At 42.6% G+C, this 16,407-nt stretch overlaps 1 protein-coding gene and 1 long non-coding RNA gene across 3 annotated transcripts in view; one reads left to right on the top strand and one right to left on the bottom strand.

Moving 5' to 3' along the window:
* The window catches only part of MDGA2 (MAM domain containing glycosylphosphatidylinositol anchor 2), a 453,765-nt gene that overhangs the window by 284,429 nt on the left and 152,929 nt on the right, over positions 1 to 16,407 (top strand). The window contains exons 4-5 of one of the 2 annotated variants that reach the window (XM_072115988.1): positions 1,335 to 1,531; positions 9,446 to 9,578. In XM_072115988.1, the coding sequence (XP_071972089.1) occupies positions 1,335 to 1,531; positions 9,446 to 9,578 (330 nt within the window). Of the gene's footprint in view, positions 1 to 1,334; positions 1,544 to 9,445; positions 9,579 to 16,407 lie in introns of both variants that reach the window. The other variant, XM_072115986.1, reaches the window with a different exon arrangement.
* Positions 1 to 16,407, bottom strand: part of LOC140069829 (uncharacterized) — a 61,950-nt gene that overhangs the window by 41,422 nt on the left and 4,121 nt on the right. The window lies entirely within an intron of this gene.

Genomic DNA, 16,407 nt, shown 5'->3' with positions numbered 1-16,407 from the left:
TGTGAGTCCTCAATGTCAGCAGCTCTGCCTTCAGTTTTAAACCTGAAGAATACAAATGAGATTGTGTCCTCTTATGGGTTTGCATTGTGACTGATAACTGTAGCATATGCATACAGATGTGGCAGAGCCGTGTTTGTCATTTGGCTCACGACATTGTTATATCATGTACTCAACAGAATTATAGATTATGTGTTGTCTTAAAGGTTTAGTGCCCTTCACCCGATTTATGCGAGAAAGCAACTTTATTTCTCTATTTATGTCATAATTTATTGCTACGTTATCGGAGGAAGTCTGGATCCTTTGAATCTGCTGCCTGCAACCCAATGAGAGACAGATGCAGGCAAATATATGAGAATTTTAGGAAATAATTACGGTAATAATAGAAGAAGACATTTCCAGTTTTCACCTTTTATTAGTTAGGTGCCAAATTTTGCCACATAATGGCTAAAGGATTGTCCCTTTGTTGCAAAACTTTTTATATAACTTTGTTGAGCAGGTTAGGGAAATGGCCCGATTGGGTTATGTGTAGCACAGGGGATAGCAAAGTGGAGTATGACCTAAACCTAAGGTGTTGTGTCATCGCGTGTTTGATGTGAATGACATAGAGAATCATTGAGTGACAAAAAGATGACATTGCCCCTCCGATCTAGAAAAAGAAATGGATGAGCAGAAACGTTTTCAGCCCGTGGAAATAGACCCTTATGCTTTTCCAATTCCACAGACTGAACACAGTCATACACACATACTGAAATATGATGCAAGGACTCCCTGTCTACTGGCCGAACTTTAATGCCAGTACTGTGGCAGCTGTCACAGTTTTGGCGCTGCAGTTCATCCGGAAGACAGGGAGTCCTTACATCATATTTGGAGTATGCAGGTCTGTTTTGCGGCTGGACTAAAGCTGTGAGGAGAAAATATTAAGCTTCTATGTGTCAAAACAACAATCTATGTTCACTAATGGAGAATAATTTCTGATGCAAATGATAAGAAATCTATCGTATCTTCCACAAAAATAGCAACTTTTAAGTCCAGAAAATGAATAACTGAACTCCTTCTGTGTTTCCAGCTTCCCTTTAAGTAACTGAACACATGTTTTACATCCTTATGTTTGTAGTTTTACAGAATGTCTCTCTGTGGCGAACACAAAATCATAAAAACTGATAAAATTCTCCCCAAGTTCTTTTACTCCGCACAAAAGTCTTTGGAACCTTTAGTCATATCCTGACAACATTTCCTCTAGGAGTTTGCTAAATGTATCTCAGCTCTGCTAGACGGGAAGGTGTTTGGTTAACTGGAGGACCTTATGTAATCTTCTCGTACTACTTCTTTTTCAGATTTAGATGATCCCATTGTGACTGTACATCAAAGTATAGGAGAAGCCAAGGAACAATTTTACTATGAGAGAACTGTTTTCTTACGATGCATTGCTAACTCCAATCCGCCAGTCCGGTATAGCTGGAAGCGGGGCGAGGAGATCCTCCTACAGGGCTCTGATAAAGGGGTGGAAATATATGAGCCTTTCTTCACCCAGGTAGGAAATAAGGTATCTGTACTCCTTTATTATATATACTATATGTTGGTAATGTAAATATTCATATTCCTTAAAGGGGTTTGCATCACAAAGACATTTAGGACATGTTAGTTATTGGACTGGGTCAGCCATAATTGGCAAATTGGGGAGTTCTCTTCCTTCAGATAGGACAACCATTCCCTCGAGTGATGGAAAGCTTCACTTTTTCTACACATCTTAATGGTGTCTTAAAATTTATCTAAAAAAAAAAAAGAGTTGACAAAGACCATTTACAATATGTTTTCTGAAAATGTTACAAGAATTTTTCCATATTAAAATTGTAACTGCATTAGGTTCTACTTGAGCTGTCATAAAAGTCTTTGTGGAATGGACCCCTTTATGAGACATAATAAACTGACGTAAAGTTCAGTCTGTGGTCAGATAGCGGGTAGACTTTCCATTGTAATGTGTGATCTGCCATTATTATGTTATAAGTGGTAACAAGTTTTGCATAGTATAACCTGCTATTGTAGGATGCCCTATAGATTCATAATTTGTAATGTACACTGTATTTAATGCTGTTTGTGAAAGGTCTTTTGGTCAGCGAAGACCGACTGTGTAGGTTAAAATGGAAGGATGTGACTCTGAATTTCTATGCAGGTTTAGAGGATCTGTCTAGCTGAAAAAAAATCTATATGTCTTTAGAACAAAAGGAAACCATTTAGGCTGCATTCACAATAACATATACTCTATGTTTTCCCCATGTATGGTACGGTACAGTGCCACCATACCACCAGCGGATCACTATAGCCGTCTGTGGAGATGTATTTGCGGCTGGATATACATCCCCCCGATGGTCGCCTGAATGGGGCCTTACATGGGAAATGTATGTGGACTAACCATCTAATGTACATGGAGACGATGGGAAATATTTACACCAGTTTATTGACATAGAATTATTATTCCCCCTTTACGCTATGGTTGTGAAGGAGGGTGCGCCTATCAGAGTGGGACAGCACTGGGTTTTCCTGTCCCCGCCTGCACAGTAGCCTCCAATCATTCAGGCCTTAACGGTTTCAGAACAATTCTACACCAAGCAAGACCTGGCCCAGAATTATGGATGGAGGCAGCAGCCCCTAGGAGCCCTCTGATATATCCAGTGCATAAGGAGGGGCAAAAGGAACATCATACACTTGAGCACCATGTGTAGCATGAAAGTCGGAGCGATTGCGGCAAAATCCGATAGCATGCGCTAAAAACCCCTGTTAAATGCGGCGCAAATTGGAAATAGTCAGGAAACCCGACAGAAATGCGGTGTGCGAACCCTTAGTAAATGTGCCCCAGTATATGAAGCTTTCTGCTCTTGTCTCCATACTCTGTGTCTTTGACAGATCTATCTGATTGTTGGAGATGTTGGTATTGGTAGACCAGCAATCTAAAATTGACCGACCCTAAATATAGAAATCCAACAAAAGTATATTAATGCTTTCGTGACCCCATTCATACACAGAGCAGATCATGTGTCCACACGGGAAAGAGATGGAGCGCCTGGACATCAGGAAACTTTTGTAAATTTATGTTTATTGAAAAATGGTATAAAATCTACTGAGAATAAAATCACAAATGACTGGGTCACTTAAACAATGGGGCATATTCGGGTTTTGCAGCTCCGAATCCTCGTCGGACATTTCGGATCGGCGGCGGCAACGGGACGGGTAAGTAAATGTGGCCCAATGTTCTACTTCCCCTTGCTTCCATCGATGGCGCTGTAAAGTCAAATCTCTAAATTTGTTAATGATGCCCCTCTCCTTGCTTTGTGTGGTAATGTGAGCTAGGCGCTGTGATGAGTCCCCCCTCTCCACTGTAAGATCTGACATTGTGCTTTATATTTATATACCACCGGATGATGTCTTGATTTATAGAATCATCTAAAGATGTGATACATTGAAATATTAAGTAACTGGGGCGTTAAATGTGTCTCTCTACCAAGACCTTGTACAGGCTGTAAGGTTTCCATGGTAACCTTAGACACCTGTGGTAAAGAAAATCATTACTTTTTTAAAGAACAGGAAATGTTTAAAGGGCAAGATCTAATATTACATACAGAATGGACTCGCACAAGCAGAGGACTGTCAGAATAGTCTACCATACAGAACCTATTATTAGTATATGACCTTTCAGGCTTCATTTGTTTTCATTATTCACCTCGTTATTCTTTTGATTTCAATGGTTCCCAGACCTTTTATTATACATATATGCAACCAGTGCTACAACACCCCCAAAAGTATCTATATAAATTACAAAATGATTAAAAAAATCGACTCACTAAAAATGAGATGAGACAACCCTGGCATTAATCCTATACCTGTAGGCAGATCACTGTTAAAGGAGACAAAAATAAATATTTTTTAAATTTTAGTTGTTTTTTTTGTCAATGACTTGGGTCCAGATATTTTTGGTATATATATTTGTTATGGGACACCTCACAGTTGCTTCAATTACTTCTTAGAATGCCAATTAGATGTCATGACAGGGTTGAAAGATGTGCACCCTGAACTTTCCAAAAAATCTGTCCCTGCCTACTTGCTGGCCCTATGCTAAGCTGCAGGGAAAACTGGGTAGCGGTCCCAACCCTGGTAAGTGTACAGTAGTGGAAAAATAAAGAAATACAGACCACAACCACATACAAGTAGCATGCAAAGTCAAAAACACCAAGATGGCAGCGAGGTACAAAATTGTACAGCAGAAGAAATGTCAAATAAAAGTCAAAGGTCAGAATCATGGGAAACACAGTAGAATACACAGAATCACTAGGCCACAGGTGAAATAAAATGCTGTTCTTGCATGCAGCTGATGCAAGAAATGTGCCACAAATCATGGATAAGTACCTCAATGCTCTAGAACTGGAGAAAACAAGATCACTAAGTATGTAAATAGTTGTATATCTTAAGGAAGGGAATGCCTTCAAGTTCTCCAAAAACGTTCTCCAAATTTTTTTTAATGTTTGTTTAACATTTTTTATCACATATGTATTCAAACAGTTAGCCCCTTTTGTTTTCCTATAATATGGCCCTAGGCACTGTAATGGTGACCATTGTGACCCAGATGCCGAGCACACCAGAAAGACAATAATCATATATAATAATAATAATAAAGATATATTTCTATATCAAGTTTAACAAAAATACTTGTACTGAGATGAACTTTTTTGATAATGAATAGTACTGTGTAAATGCATGAAGTAAAATGTCAGCCGCAGACAATAACCGCGCTTGTAAGTGACTGCTGACTACCTTCAAATTGCTTAATAAACAGCATTTTACATCAAAAGTAACATTCAGTGAACACGTATTGAATACATTCAGGGAAATGTCATTTCAATTCATTCAAACATTCATCTATTACACAACCTGTTGTTGTTGTTGTTGTTGTTGTCGTTGTGGTTTTTTTTGAGAGTGGATCCTTTGTGACTGTTCCACAATGTAATCGGCAGGAGTCACAGTGAGACCTTAACTATAAAAGCCTTTGTGTGATGTATATGATGAGACATTTTGTTTTATGACTAGAACAAATTCTGAATATCATATTATTACAGTTCTAGTTTATATTTTTCATAAAAAACATGGCTGCTTTCTTCCAGAAACAGCCCCATATTTGTCCACATATCCTATTGGAAAATCCAGTTGGGGCTTTTCCAACTGACACACAAAGCTGCTGGTTCAGTGCCAAATCATGCATGTCCTCATCAATTCAGATCCTGCACAGACTATATATAGTAAAATGGTAAAAAAATAAAAATAAAAAAATCACACATTGAATGAATAAACTTTTTTATGGGGGTCCTCTCAGAGAGGTGTTCTGGAGAGGGTTCACATATGTACACAAACTGTGTTCATGTTTTTATTCCTATGTAGGTGTTTTATAGTGTAGTTGGGCATGTTTTAATATATCTTTTTCTTTGTTATGTAGTAGACGACTGTATGATGCAGAGCTCCAGTGCACTGTGTTCCCAGCCTTGCTCTGCACTAGATCTCTGTTCAAACCGTAACACTAATTATGTGTCCTGATTGGCTGAGCTGATTATGCACGTGAATGCCCTCAGTGCTCTGGCCTCAGTGCCCTTAGCTAATGCAACAGCAGGAAGTCCTTCCCACTTTAGGAGAAGCAGAGAGGATTTTACAGATAGGGCTGCTAGATATATTAGGCTATATCTCAGGATATGAAGAAGCCAGAAGCATGATATAGCTGTCCTTGGAATTTTTGTCAAACTATTTTTTGTCAAGTAACTTAACAGTTACGCTTTAAGAACAAACCTAAAGAACTTATATTGTACAAAGCTCGAGACTGGCTGTATATCTGATTGTCGAGGGCTGTTTTCCGACATGCCAAACTAATCGCTGCACTGATTTAATTCAGGTAATTAACTTATTTTGGGCTTACATTTTCTCCTACTTACCCTGAGGAAGTCACCATTGGGTTACAATAATAATAAATAATAATAATTAATTTATTTATATAGCACAAACAGATCACGCAGCGCTGCACAGTGCTTGCCAAATCGGCCCTATGTGTGGGGTCTGCTTCCCCCGCCCCCTTTTGTGGCCATGCCTTCATTTTTCTTACTTTAGTGTGTATGTATTTTGGGTATTGTATGATCTTGCTCTACTATTAGAGTTATATTGGAGTTACTTTCTTATTTGAATATTGGTAATTGCATACTTATTGCTTTATATTTGATTCCGATATAACCTCTTCATCTTTTGTAGTAGAACTTATCAGGGGGTTGTTTGGGCTACTAACTCTCTAGCCCTTGGTTGCTGTTTACACTTTTGGGTGTATTTTTATGTGTTCTCAATCTTTGACCTGTATATGATATATGCGATTTTGTGTACACTTAATCAATTTACTTGCACTTGTCCGGTTGCACTTGTGGCACCATCAACATTGATAGTGCCTGTCTTTTAGGTGCTATCATTGGAATTGTTATCAAAGGCTCTCTCCAGCTGTGCTAAAACTATTTTTTGCCAAGTAGCTTTACAGTTACGCTTTAAGAACAAACCTGAAGAACCTACATTATACGTAGCTTGGGGACTACCTGTATATTTAATTGTCGAGGGAAGCAAAGGGACTCTAACTGGTATACTAAAGCAGTGAAAGAGATAGTTTTCTTATTCCTGATGGGGGGCATATCCAGGTTAATGCTGCATATGTGGGGGTCTAGTGATTATGCCCCAGCTATAGAATCCTTTGCACTGGCATTCTTATTATCCTTGCTTATTTATGCCACTGTTACTGCCAGTTATTGAGTCTGGGCCAGCCTGGATCCTGTGGTCCTCTGCAAGGCCAGTTCTGGTTCATAGTCATAATAAACAAAGGTCATAGAACAAACCACATACAGAGAGTAGCTTGTCCTATACTATTCTACCCCATTGGACCTAAAGTTTCTCTGTCTAACTTTTGTTGGTAAGTCTGCCATGTTAATGAATGTACGGATACAAATACAGAAAAGACATCATTTTCCCAGGAAAGTGCAGTATCTGAGCCTCGCCTGAGACAGTTTGGCAGCCGCCTGCCTATGTTACCTCAGATGACATCTAGAAATTTCAAAAGCTGCTGAGGAGCTAAAAAAAGGAATCTTTCCCTTTTATCTTCCAAGTGATTTTTAAAAGAAAATGAAGAAAAGGGGGAAAAAATCTATAAATGTTTCATAAATGACTTTATTAGGCAACGACTAATGTGATAATATGAGATGTCTCCAGGAGAATATTTAAGGGGCATTGACTTTTGGACAAGTAATTTTGCAGCTGGATGACATATGTAATCATAAAAATAATGATATAATGATCTCCCCTCCCCTGGTATTAACTAATTACTGCTAGTGGCTGGATCTTATAACTTATATCCTCCCTTATAGTATATTGGTGCTATCGCGTTACATTTCTTACCATCCTAAAAATGTGTCCCTACTCACTGTCCCTTTCTGTTTTGGATGCTTGTGTCTTAATTCTCCAGGCGGATTGGGGAGGCGAGCATACGTCTTTGTCAAAGCAGTAAGAGTGTACAAGGTTATGTACAAGGTAGGGTCCTTGGGTTTGTAATTAAGTTGAACTTGTATGTAAGTCGGAACTGTATATTTTATAATTGCTTTTCCAGACAATTTTTTTTTTTTTGCCCCAGTGACAATTGGAGTTTCTAAACTTTTTGCTGTAATTGTACCAAGGATTATTAATAAAGCTTCATTACAGACACCTTACAGCTGATCATTACAGTCTGGGACTATAGTAAAGCATCCAGAGAGCTTCACCAGAGGTTACAGTGAGCAGGGAGGTTTGTCTGTAACTAGGGGTTGTCTGTAAGTCGGGTGTTCTTAAGTAGGGGACCACCTGTATCTTTATTTCAACTTTTGCAGTTTTTGCCACTTTTCACTGCAAATGTTGCTGTTGTTTTTCAAGTACACCTTTGCCTGCACCTCGTGTTATGTATCTTGTGTTATGTATGTTTATTTTCCAGAAGTTCTGTGCGACATTTCACGTATTTATTACTTTTTTTGCAACTTTTTTGCAAAACCGCACCTGGTCCAGGGCAGGTCTCCATGAAGGATTTTTAACATGTAAATTGGAATTATTTCACATGCTTTAAAGTGTAACCGTCATTTCAAAAAACTTTTGATATGTTGTAGGGCAGGTAATTTTAAGCCCTTTTGCAATTGGATTAGTTACCCGAATCCTGCTCCTTCCTCTTGTATTCTGCAGACTTCTCCTAGATGGCAGTGACTGCTCAGATAGCTGTTACTATGGACATTTCGTTTTCATAAAGAAGTTGAGACTATGGAACAGGAGACACGCCCCCCTCCCCCTGCAATCAGCTGATTACCTCACTCTCCCTGCACACAGCTGATTACCTCATGTGTCACTGCCCCAGCACTCAGTCATGTGCAGGGAGAAGACCTCACTAATGTAGTGACCAAACACCTAAACACATATCGCTCCTCAGCTTTCCCTACACTTGTGTATACACACATAATCCACACAGACAGAAACTGCAGTCCCCCCTCCCCCATCACCTCACACAAGGAAATGGCAGGAGACAATCTCCAAGTCTATAAGCTGTCCTGTCATGTGCTGTGCTGGAGTGTTACTTAGGTATATAGACAGATAGACATGGATATATAGAAAGATATGATATAGATAGGATATACATAGATAGATAGGAGATAGAAAGATATGAGATACATAGATAGATAGATAGATAGATAGATAGATAGATAGCTCTGTTGTCATTGGTCAGTAGGTGCTTGTGATGAGGTGACAGGAGGGAGTCTCCGCCCCTCCATCTTGCTGATTGTAGTTTTTTGAGAGCTGGAAACCCTGGTTGCTATGGGCCAAAAAAGGTACTAGATGAGGACCGAGAGGGAAAATACTTTGAGGAATGATTCCCAGGGACCCCTGGAGCAGAACTATGCATTTTATTTTTTTTTTACTCAGAATGACAGTTACACTTTAAATGTTTAAAATTTTGCACGTAAACCTATTGGGCAATTAAAGTTTGGGCTATTTTTTATTTCATGTACAAGGAATCATTCTTATAGCTATGGAAAGAAAAGTAGAACATTTTAGATTATTATTTTTTTTAATAAATATTGTAATGGATTATTAGAATCAGATAACAGGACCTGCGAACGTTACATCCTTCCATGTTTCATGCTTCTTTTTGTTTTCTCTAGAAAGTGGATATAGAATATCTACCAAGGTTTTCTCTCCAGGCCTAGGTCTGTCTATCATAATCAATAGAAATGCATGCCAGTTCTCTGTGTCCTCCTTTGTGTTACATTGTCTGTGTTTCAGGATTCAATTTACCTTGTTTTCCCGGCCCAGATTCCAGTAGAAGAACAAAATGTAATGTCTAAGGCTTCATGTTCCTTAATCTTTGTTTCAGGGTGAAACAAAAATTTTGAAGCTGAAAAATCTTAGACCTCAGGATTATGCCAATTACAGCTGTATTGCCTCGGTGCGAAGTGTCTGCAACATTCCAGACAAGATGGTTTCCTTCAAGCTCACCAACAGAACTGGTAGGATAATACTGACTCCATGTTAATTTCATGTTAATACATGTTTTATCCAGGACATTGTGCTAAACAACTATTATATTTAAATGTATTTTATTAACGGTAAATATACAATTTAAGGCTACATTCACACGATGTATGCCCGTCATACCATAGTATGTCCTATCTTACTAGGGCTACGGAACAGTACGGTGCCGCACATATCTCGTATGGCGCAGTGAGGCCATAAAAGGGCTTGGGGGACGTATATACGCCATATATACATCGGCCGTATATATGTCCCCCATAAGTTCGTGTGAATGTAGCCTAACTCAATCTTATGGCAGCAATCATTTCTCCTATAGTTTCCAAATTGTTCGCTCTTCTAGTCTACAATTTTAAAACTAGCCTAGTTTTAACAAACTGTGCCCCTCACAGCCGAAATCGAATACCCCATAATTAGTTTAAACTATAGTGATCCAAGTTTAAAACATTGATTCTTCACCAAAACAGAGTTCTGTACAAAATTGCAGCACAAGATCCAAGTTTTTAACATAAATACAGTACCAAAACCAACCTCTGTGCATTAATACATCATCAGACCATTTAAATACAGCACCAGAATTTAGCCTGCTATACAATGCTGCAGCAGCAGAACCATGCACATAAATACAGCACCAGACTCAGGCTCAGAACATAAAAATGGGATCAAAACCAAGCTCTCTACATAAATACAGAAACAGAATCAAGCTCAACCATATGGTGATCTATCAGGCCTACACAGCAGCTCTGCAGAGAATTATCATCCTTCAGACTTTACAAGGGGATGCAACCCTGATTAGACATGGTCATAGAGCATGGATCTGTAACTACTCTTGACCTGTCTGTTTTAGCAACCCCTTTCATTTTCAATCAATTGGGTATCCATAGGATTGTGTATGACTAGAGATGAGCGAGCACTAAAATGCTCGGGTACTCGTTATTCGAGACGAACTTTTCCTGATGCTCGAGTGCTCGTCTCGAATAACGAGCCCCATTGAAGTCAATGGGAGACTCGAGCATTTTTCAAGGGGACCAAGGCTCTGCACAGGGAAGCTTGGCCAAACACCTGGAAACCTCAGAAAAGGATGGAAACACCACGGAAATGGACAGGAAACAGCAGGGGCAGAATGCATGGATGCCTCTGAGGCTGCTTAAACGCACCATTATGCCAAAATTATGGGCAACAGCATGGCCATGACAGAGTGACAGAATGAAGCTAGATAGCATCTAAAACATCCAATAATTGACCCTGACACTATAGGGGACAGCATGCAGAGGCAGCGGCAGCAGCGGCAGGCTAGAGAGTGGCATGGCGACATACCCTAAATGGACTCAGGCTTCAAACCAATGGGTGGCAGAGAGGAACCAAAGGAGGTGAGCAAGAAGCACTGAAATTATTTCCTCTGTGAACAAAAGGTTGACGGTATATTTAGTCGATAACACAGCATGGTGGCGACATAGTGACCAAGTTCCATAACGTATCTGGTGAAACACCCGAAAAATGAGCCTGACACAGCTCGTTTGATAAGGGGACGACATTTGGAGGCAGCCATGGAGAGGACTTCCATTATTAAGAGCGACAGTATGGGGCATCCATATTGCGCTTCTATGATTGCAACTGCAGGTCTCCAGCATGGCGGCGACAGACGCGCCGAGTTCCACTATGTATGTGGTGAAACACCTGAAAATTCTGCCTGACACAGCTCGTATGATAAGGGGACCATGTATGGAGGCAGTGAACTAGTAGTAGATTAAAGGTGCTGCAGTTAAAACTATGTTAGTTGGATCTTGGGATGGAGCTGGCGCTCCGCTGCCAGGCGAGCTTTCGCCAATCCAAGCCCCTGTCTCTAGGCTACTCCCCAAACAGCACTTCTAAGAACCTTTTGTATAAGATCAAGTGTAGTAGCGTTCTTATAAGTTTGGGATATGGCGGGTGAGGGTAATGTAAACAGATGCGCAAGAAGCGCTGAAATAATATCGGTAAATGGTAAAAGTTTGGCAGTATATTTTGTGGATTACACAGCAGGGTGGCGACAAAGTTAACAAGTTTGATGTGGAATGCCCTGTAATAGCTCTTGGGCGGTGTGCCTTTTATCGCCTAGGCTCAGCAGTTTGAGCACCGCCTGCTGTCGCTTAGCGACGGCACTGCTGCTGTGCCTAGAGCTAGCGACTGATGGCGCCATGCCCACGGATGGTAATTCGGAGGAGGAGGAGGTGGAGGAGGGGTGGGAGGAGGAGGAGGTATAGTAGGCCTTTGAGACCTGGACCGAGGTAGGCCCCGCAATCCTCGGCGTCGGCAGTATATGACCAGCCCCAGGGTCAGACTCAGTCCCAGCCTCCACCAAGTTAAGTGTAGTAGCATTCTTATAAGTTTGGGATATGGCGGGTGAGGGGAATGTAAACAGATGCGCAAGAAGCGCTCAAATAATATCGGTAAATGGTAAAAGTTTGGCAGTATATTTTGTGGATTACACAGCAGGGTGGCGACAAAGTTAACAAGTTTGATGTGGAATGCCCTGTAATAGCTCATGGGCGGTGTATGCCTTTTATCGCCTAGGCTCAGCAGTTTGAGCACCGCCTGCTGTCGCTTAGCGACGGCACTGCTGCTGTGCCTAGAGCTACCGACTGATGGCGCCATGCCCACGGATGGTAGTTCGGAGGAGGAGGTGGAGGAGGGGTGGGAGGAGGAGGAGGCATAGTAGGCCTGAAAGACCTGGACCGAGGTAGGCCCCGCAATCCTCGGCGTCGGCAGTATATGACCAGCGGCAGGGTCAGACTCGGTCCCAGCCTCCACCAAGTTAACCCAATGTGCCGTCAGCGATATATAGTGGCCCTGCCCGGCAGCACTCGTCCACGTGTCCGTGGTCAGGTGGACCTTGTCAGAAACGGCGTTGGTCAGGGCACGGATGATGTTGTCTGACACGTGCTGGTGCAGGGCTGGGACGGCACATCGGGAAAAGTAGTGGCGGCTGGAGACCGAATACCGAGGGGCGGCCACCGCCATGAGGTTGCGAATGGCCTAGGTCTCTACCAGCCTATAGGGCAGCATCTCCAGGCTAAGCAATCTGGAGATGTGGACATTGAGGGCTTGGGCGTGCGGGTGGGTTGCACTATATTTCCTTTTCCGCTCCAGCGTCTGGGGTATGGAGAGCTGAACGCTGGTGGATGCTGTGGAGGATCGTGGAGGGACGATGGGGTTTTTGGGCCAGGGTCCTGGGCAGGGGGCTGACTATCAGCTGACACAGGGGAAGGAGCAGTGGTGTGCACGGCCGGAGTTGAACGGGCTTGGTGCCACTGAGTGGGGTGTTTAGCATTCATATGCCTGCGCATACTGGTGGTAGTTAAGCTAGTAGTGGTGGAACCCCTGCTGATCCTGGTTTGGCAAAGGCTGCACACCACAGTCCGTCGGTCATCCGGTGTTTCCTTAAAGAACCTCCAGACTTCTGAAAATCTAGCCCTCGCCGCGGGAGCCCTCGCCACGGGAGCTTCACTACGTGACACATTTGGCGCTGATGCACCAGCTCTGGCCCTGCCTCTCCGTCTGGCCCCAACACTGCCTCTTCCAACCTGTTCTGGTCGAGGACTCTCCTCCGTCTCAGAAGCACTGTGTTCACCTGGCCTCTCAACCCAGCTTGGATCTGTCACCTCATCATCCTCCGATCCCTCAGTCTGCTCCCCCCTCGGACTTCCTGCCCTGACAACAACTTCACCACTGTCTGACAACGGTGTCTCCTCATCGTCCGACACCTCTTTACACACTTCTTCCACTACGTCAAGAAGGTCATCATCACCCACAGACTGCGACTGGTGGAAAACCTGGGCATCGGAAAATTGCTCAGCAGCAACCGGACAAGTGGTTTGTGACTGTGGGAAGGGTCCAGAAAACAGTTCCTCAGAGTATGCCGGTTCAAATGCCAAATTTTCCTGGGAGGTGGCAGACTGGGGGGGAGGAGGCTGAGGTGCAGGAGCTGGAGGAGTGCCGATTTCGGTGGCATGGGTGGACTGCGTGGAAGACTGACTGGTGGACAAATTGCTCGAAGCATTGTCGGCAATCCACGACATCACCTGTTCGCACTGTTCTGGCCTCAACAGTGCTCTACCACGAGTCCCAGTAACTTCAGACATGAACCTAGGGAGTGTAGCTCTGCGCCGTTCCCCTGCTCCCTCATCAGCAGGTGGTGTCTCACCCCGCCCAGGACCACGGCCTCTGACCCCTGCAGTAGTTGGACGCCCACGTCCCCGCCCTCGTCCTCTACCCCTAGCCCTCGGGTTAAACATTTTGAAAATGAAAGTTATAACTTTATTTTTTTTTTTACTTTTTTTTGTGTTTTTTTTTTTGTTTTTTTTTTTGTGTTTTTTAGTTTTTAAAACCAAACGATGCTATCCTATTGCTATGGCTATTTTCTAGCCAACTATGAAAGCACACTGCTATGCCAGATGAGATGACGCTGAGTTATGAAAAAATAAACGTAAAATAAAAAGTAAATGGCAGACTGTGCCTAATTGAAATCCAACCCCTAATAAATTGTCCCACTTCGGTCTTTGCGATGGATATGTGCGTCACTAAGCGCTAAACACAACGGTCGCAAGTCTCACTGCAAATTCCTCACAATATGGTAGTAGATGCACTACAGCAAGGCCAGCCACCAGCAGATCAACCAGAAATAAAATATATAACGCTATTGTAGGCCTAAGTAAGCCGTTTGGATTCTCCTATGGCTATTTTCTAGCCAAGTATGAAAGCACACTGCTATGCCAGATGAGATGACGCTGAGTTATCAAAAAATAAACGTAAAATAAAAAGTAAATGGCAGACTGTGCCTAATTGAAATCCAACCCCTAATAAATTGTCCCACTTCGGTCTTTGCGATGGATATGTGCGTCACTAAGCGCTAAACACAACGATCGCAAGTCTCACTGCAAATTCCTCACAATATGGTAGTAGATGCACTACAGCAAGGCCAGCCACCAGCAGATCAACCAGAAATAAAATATATAACGCTATTGTAGGCCTAAGTAAGCCGTTTGGATTCTCCTATGGCTATTTTCTAGCCAAGTATGAAAGCACACTGCTATGCCAGATGAGATGACGCTGAGTTATCAAAAAATAAACCTAAAATAAAAAGTAAATGGCAGACTGTGCCTAATTGAAATCCAACCCCTAATAAATTGTCCCACTTCGGTCTTTGCGATGGATATGTGCGTCACTAAGCGCTAAACACAACGGTCGCAAGTCTCACTGCAAATTCCTCACAATATGGTAGTAGATGCACTACAGCAAGGCCAGCCACCAGCAGATCAACCAGAAATAAAATATATAACGCTATTGTAGGCCTAAGTAAGCCGTTTGGATTCTCCTATGGCTATTTTCTAGCCAAGTATGAAAGCACACTGCTATGCCAGATGAGATGACGCTGAGTTATCAAAAAATAAACCTAAAATAAAAAGTAAATGGCAGACTGTGCCTAATTGAAATCCAACCCCTAATAAATTGTCCCACTTCGGTCTTTGCGATGGATATGTGCGTCACTAAGCGCTAAACACAACGGTCGCAAGTCTCACTGCAAATTCCTCACAATGGGGCAGATTTACTTACCCGGCCCATTCGCGATCCAGCGGCGTGTTCTCTGGTCTGGATTCGGGTCCGGCCGGGATTCATGAAGGCAGTTCCTCCGCCGTCCACCAGGTGGCGCTGCTGCGCTGAAAGTCATCTCATCGCGCCTGAATGCACCACCTCGGACCAGGTGAAGGTAAGCGGTCCCCAAGCGACACTTTTTCGGTTTTTAAATGCGGCGGTTTTTCCGAATACGTCGGGTTTTCGTTCGGCCACGCCCCCCCGATTTTCGTCGCGCGCATGCCGGCGCCGATGCGCCACAATCCGATCGCGTGCGCCACAATCCCGGGCAATTCAGGTACAATCGGCGCAAATCGGAAATATTCGGGTAACACGTCGGGAAAACGCGATTCGGGCCCTTAGTAAATGACCCCCAATATGGTAGTAGATGCACTACAGCAAGGCCAGCCACCAGCAGATCAACCAGAAATAAAATATATAACGCTATTGTAGGCCTAAGTAAGCCGTTTGGATTCTCCTATGGCTATTTTCTAGCCAAGTATGAAAGCACACTGCTATGCCAGATGAGATGACGCTGAGTTATCAAAAAATAAACGTAAAATAAAAAGTAAATGGCAGACTGTGCCTAATTGAGATCCAACCCCTAATAAATTGTCCCACTTCGGTCTTTGCGATGGATATGTGCGTCACTAAGCGCTAAACACAACGGTCGCAAGTCTCACTGCAAATTCCTCACAATATGGTAGTAGATGCACTACAGCAAGGCCAGCCACCAGCAGATCAACCAGAAATGAAATATATAACGCTATTGTAGGCCTAAGTAAGCCGTTTGGATTCTCCTATGGCTATTTTCTAGCCAAGTATGAAAGCACACTGTTATGCCAGATGAGATGACGCTGAGTTATGAAAAAATAAACGTAAAATAAAAAGTAAATGGCAGACTGTGCCTAATTGAAATCCAACCCCTAATAAATTGTCCCACTTCGGTCTTTGCGATGGATATGTGCGTCACTAAGCGCTAAACACAACGGTCGCAAGTCTCACTGCAAATTCCTCACAATATGGTAGTAGATGCACTACAGCAAGGCCAGCCACCAGCAGATCAACCAGAAATAAAATATATAACGCTATTGTAGGCCTAAGTAAGCCGTTTGGATTCTCCTATGGCTATTTTCTAGCCAAGTATGAAAGCACACTGTTATGCCAGATGAGATGACGCTGAGTTATGAAAAAATA

The sequence above is a fragment of the Engystomops pustulosus genome, chromosome 7 (genome assembly GCF_040894005.1).
Source record: "Engystomops pustulosus chromosome 7, aEngPut4.maternal, whole genome shotgun sequence".
In the NCBI taxonomy this organism is placed as follows: domain Eukaryota; kingdom Metazoa; phylum Chordata; class Amphibia; order Anura; family Leptodactylidae; genus Engystomops; species Engystomops pustulosus.
The sequence above is the reverse complement of the archived record's forward strand: the minus strand, read 5'-3'. Positions and strand labels throughout refer to the sequence as shown.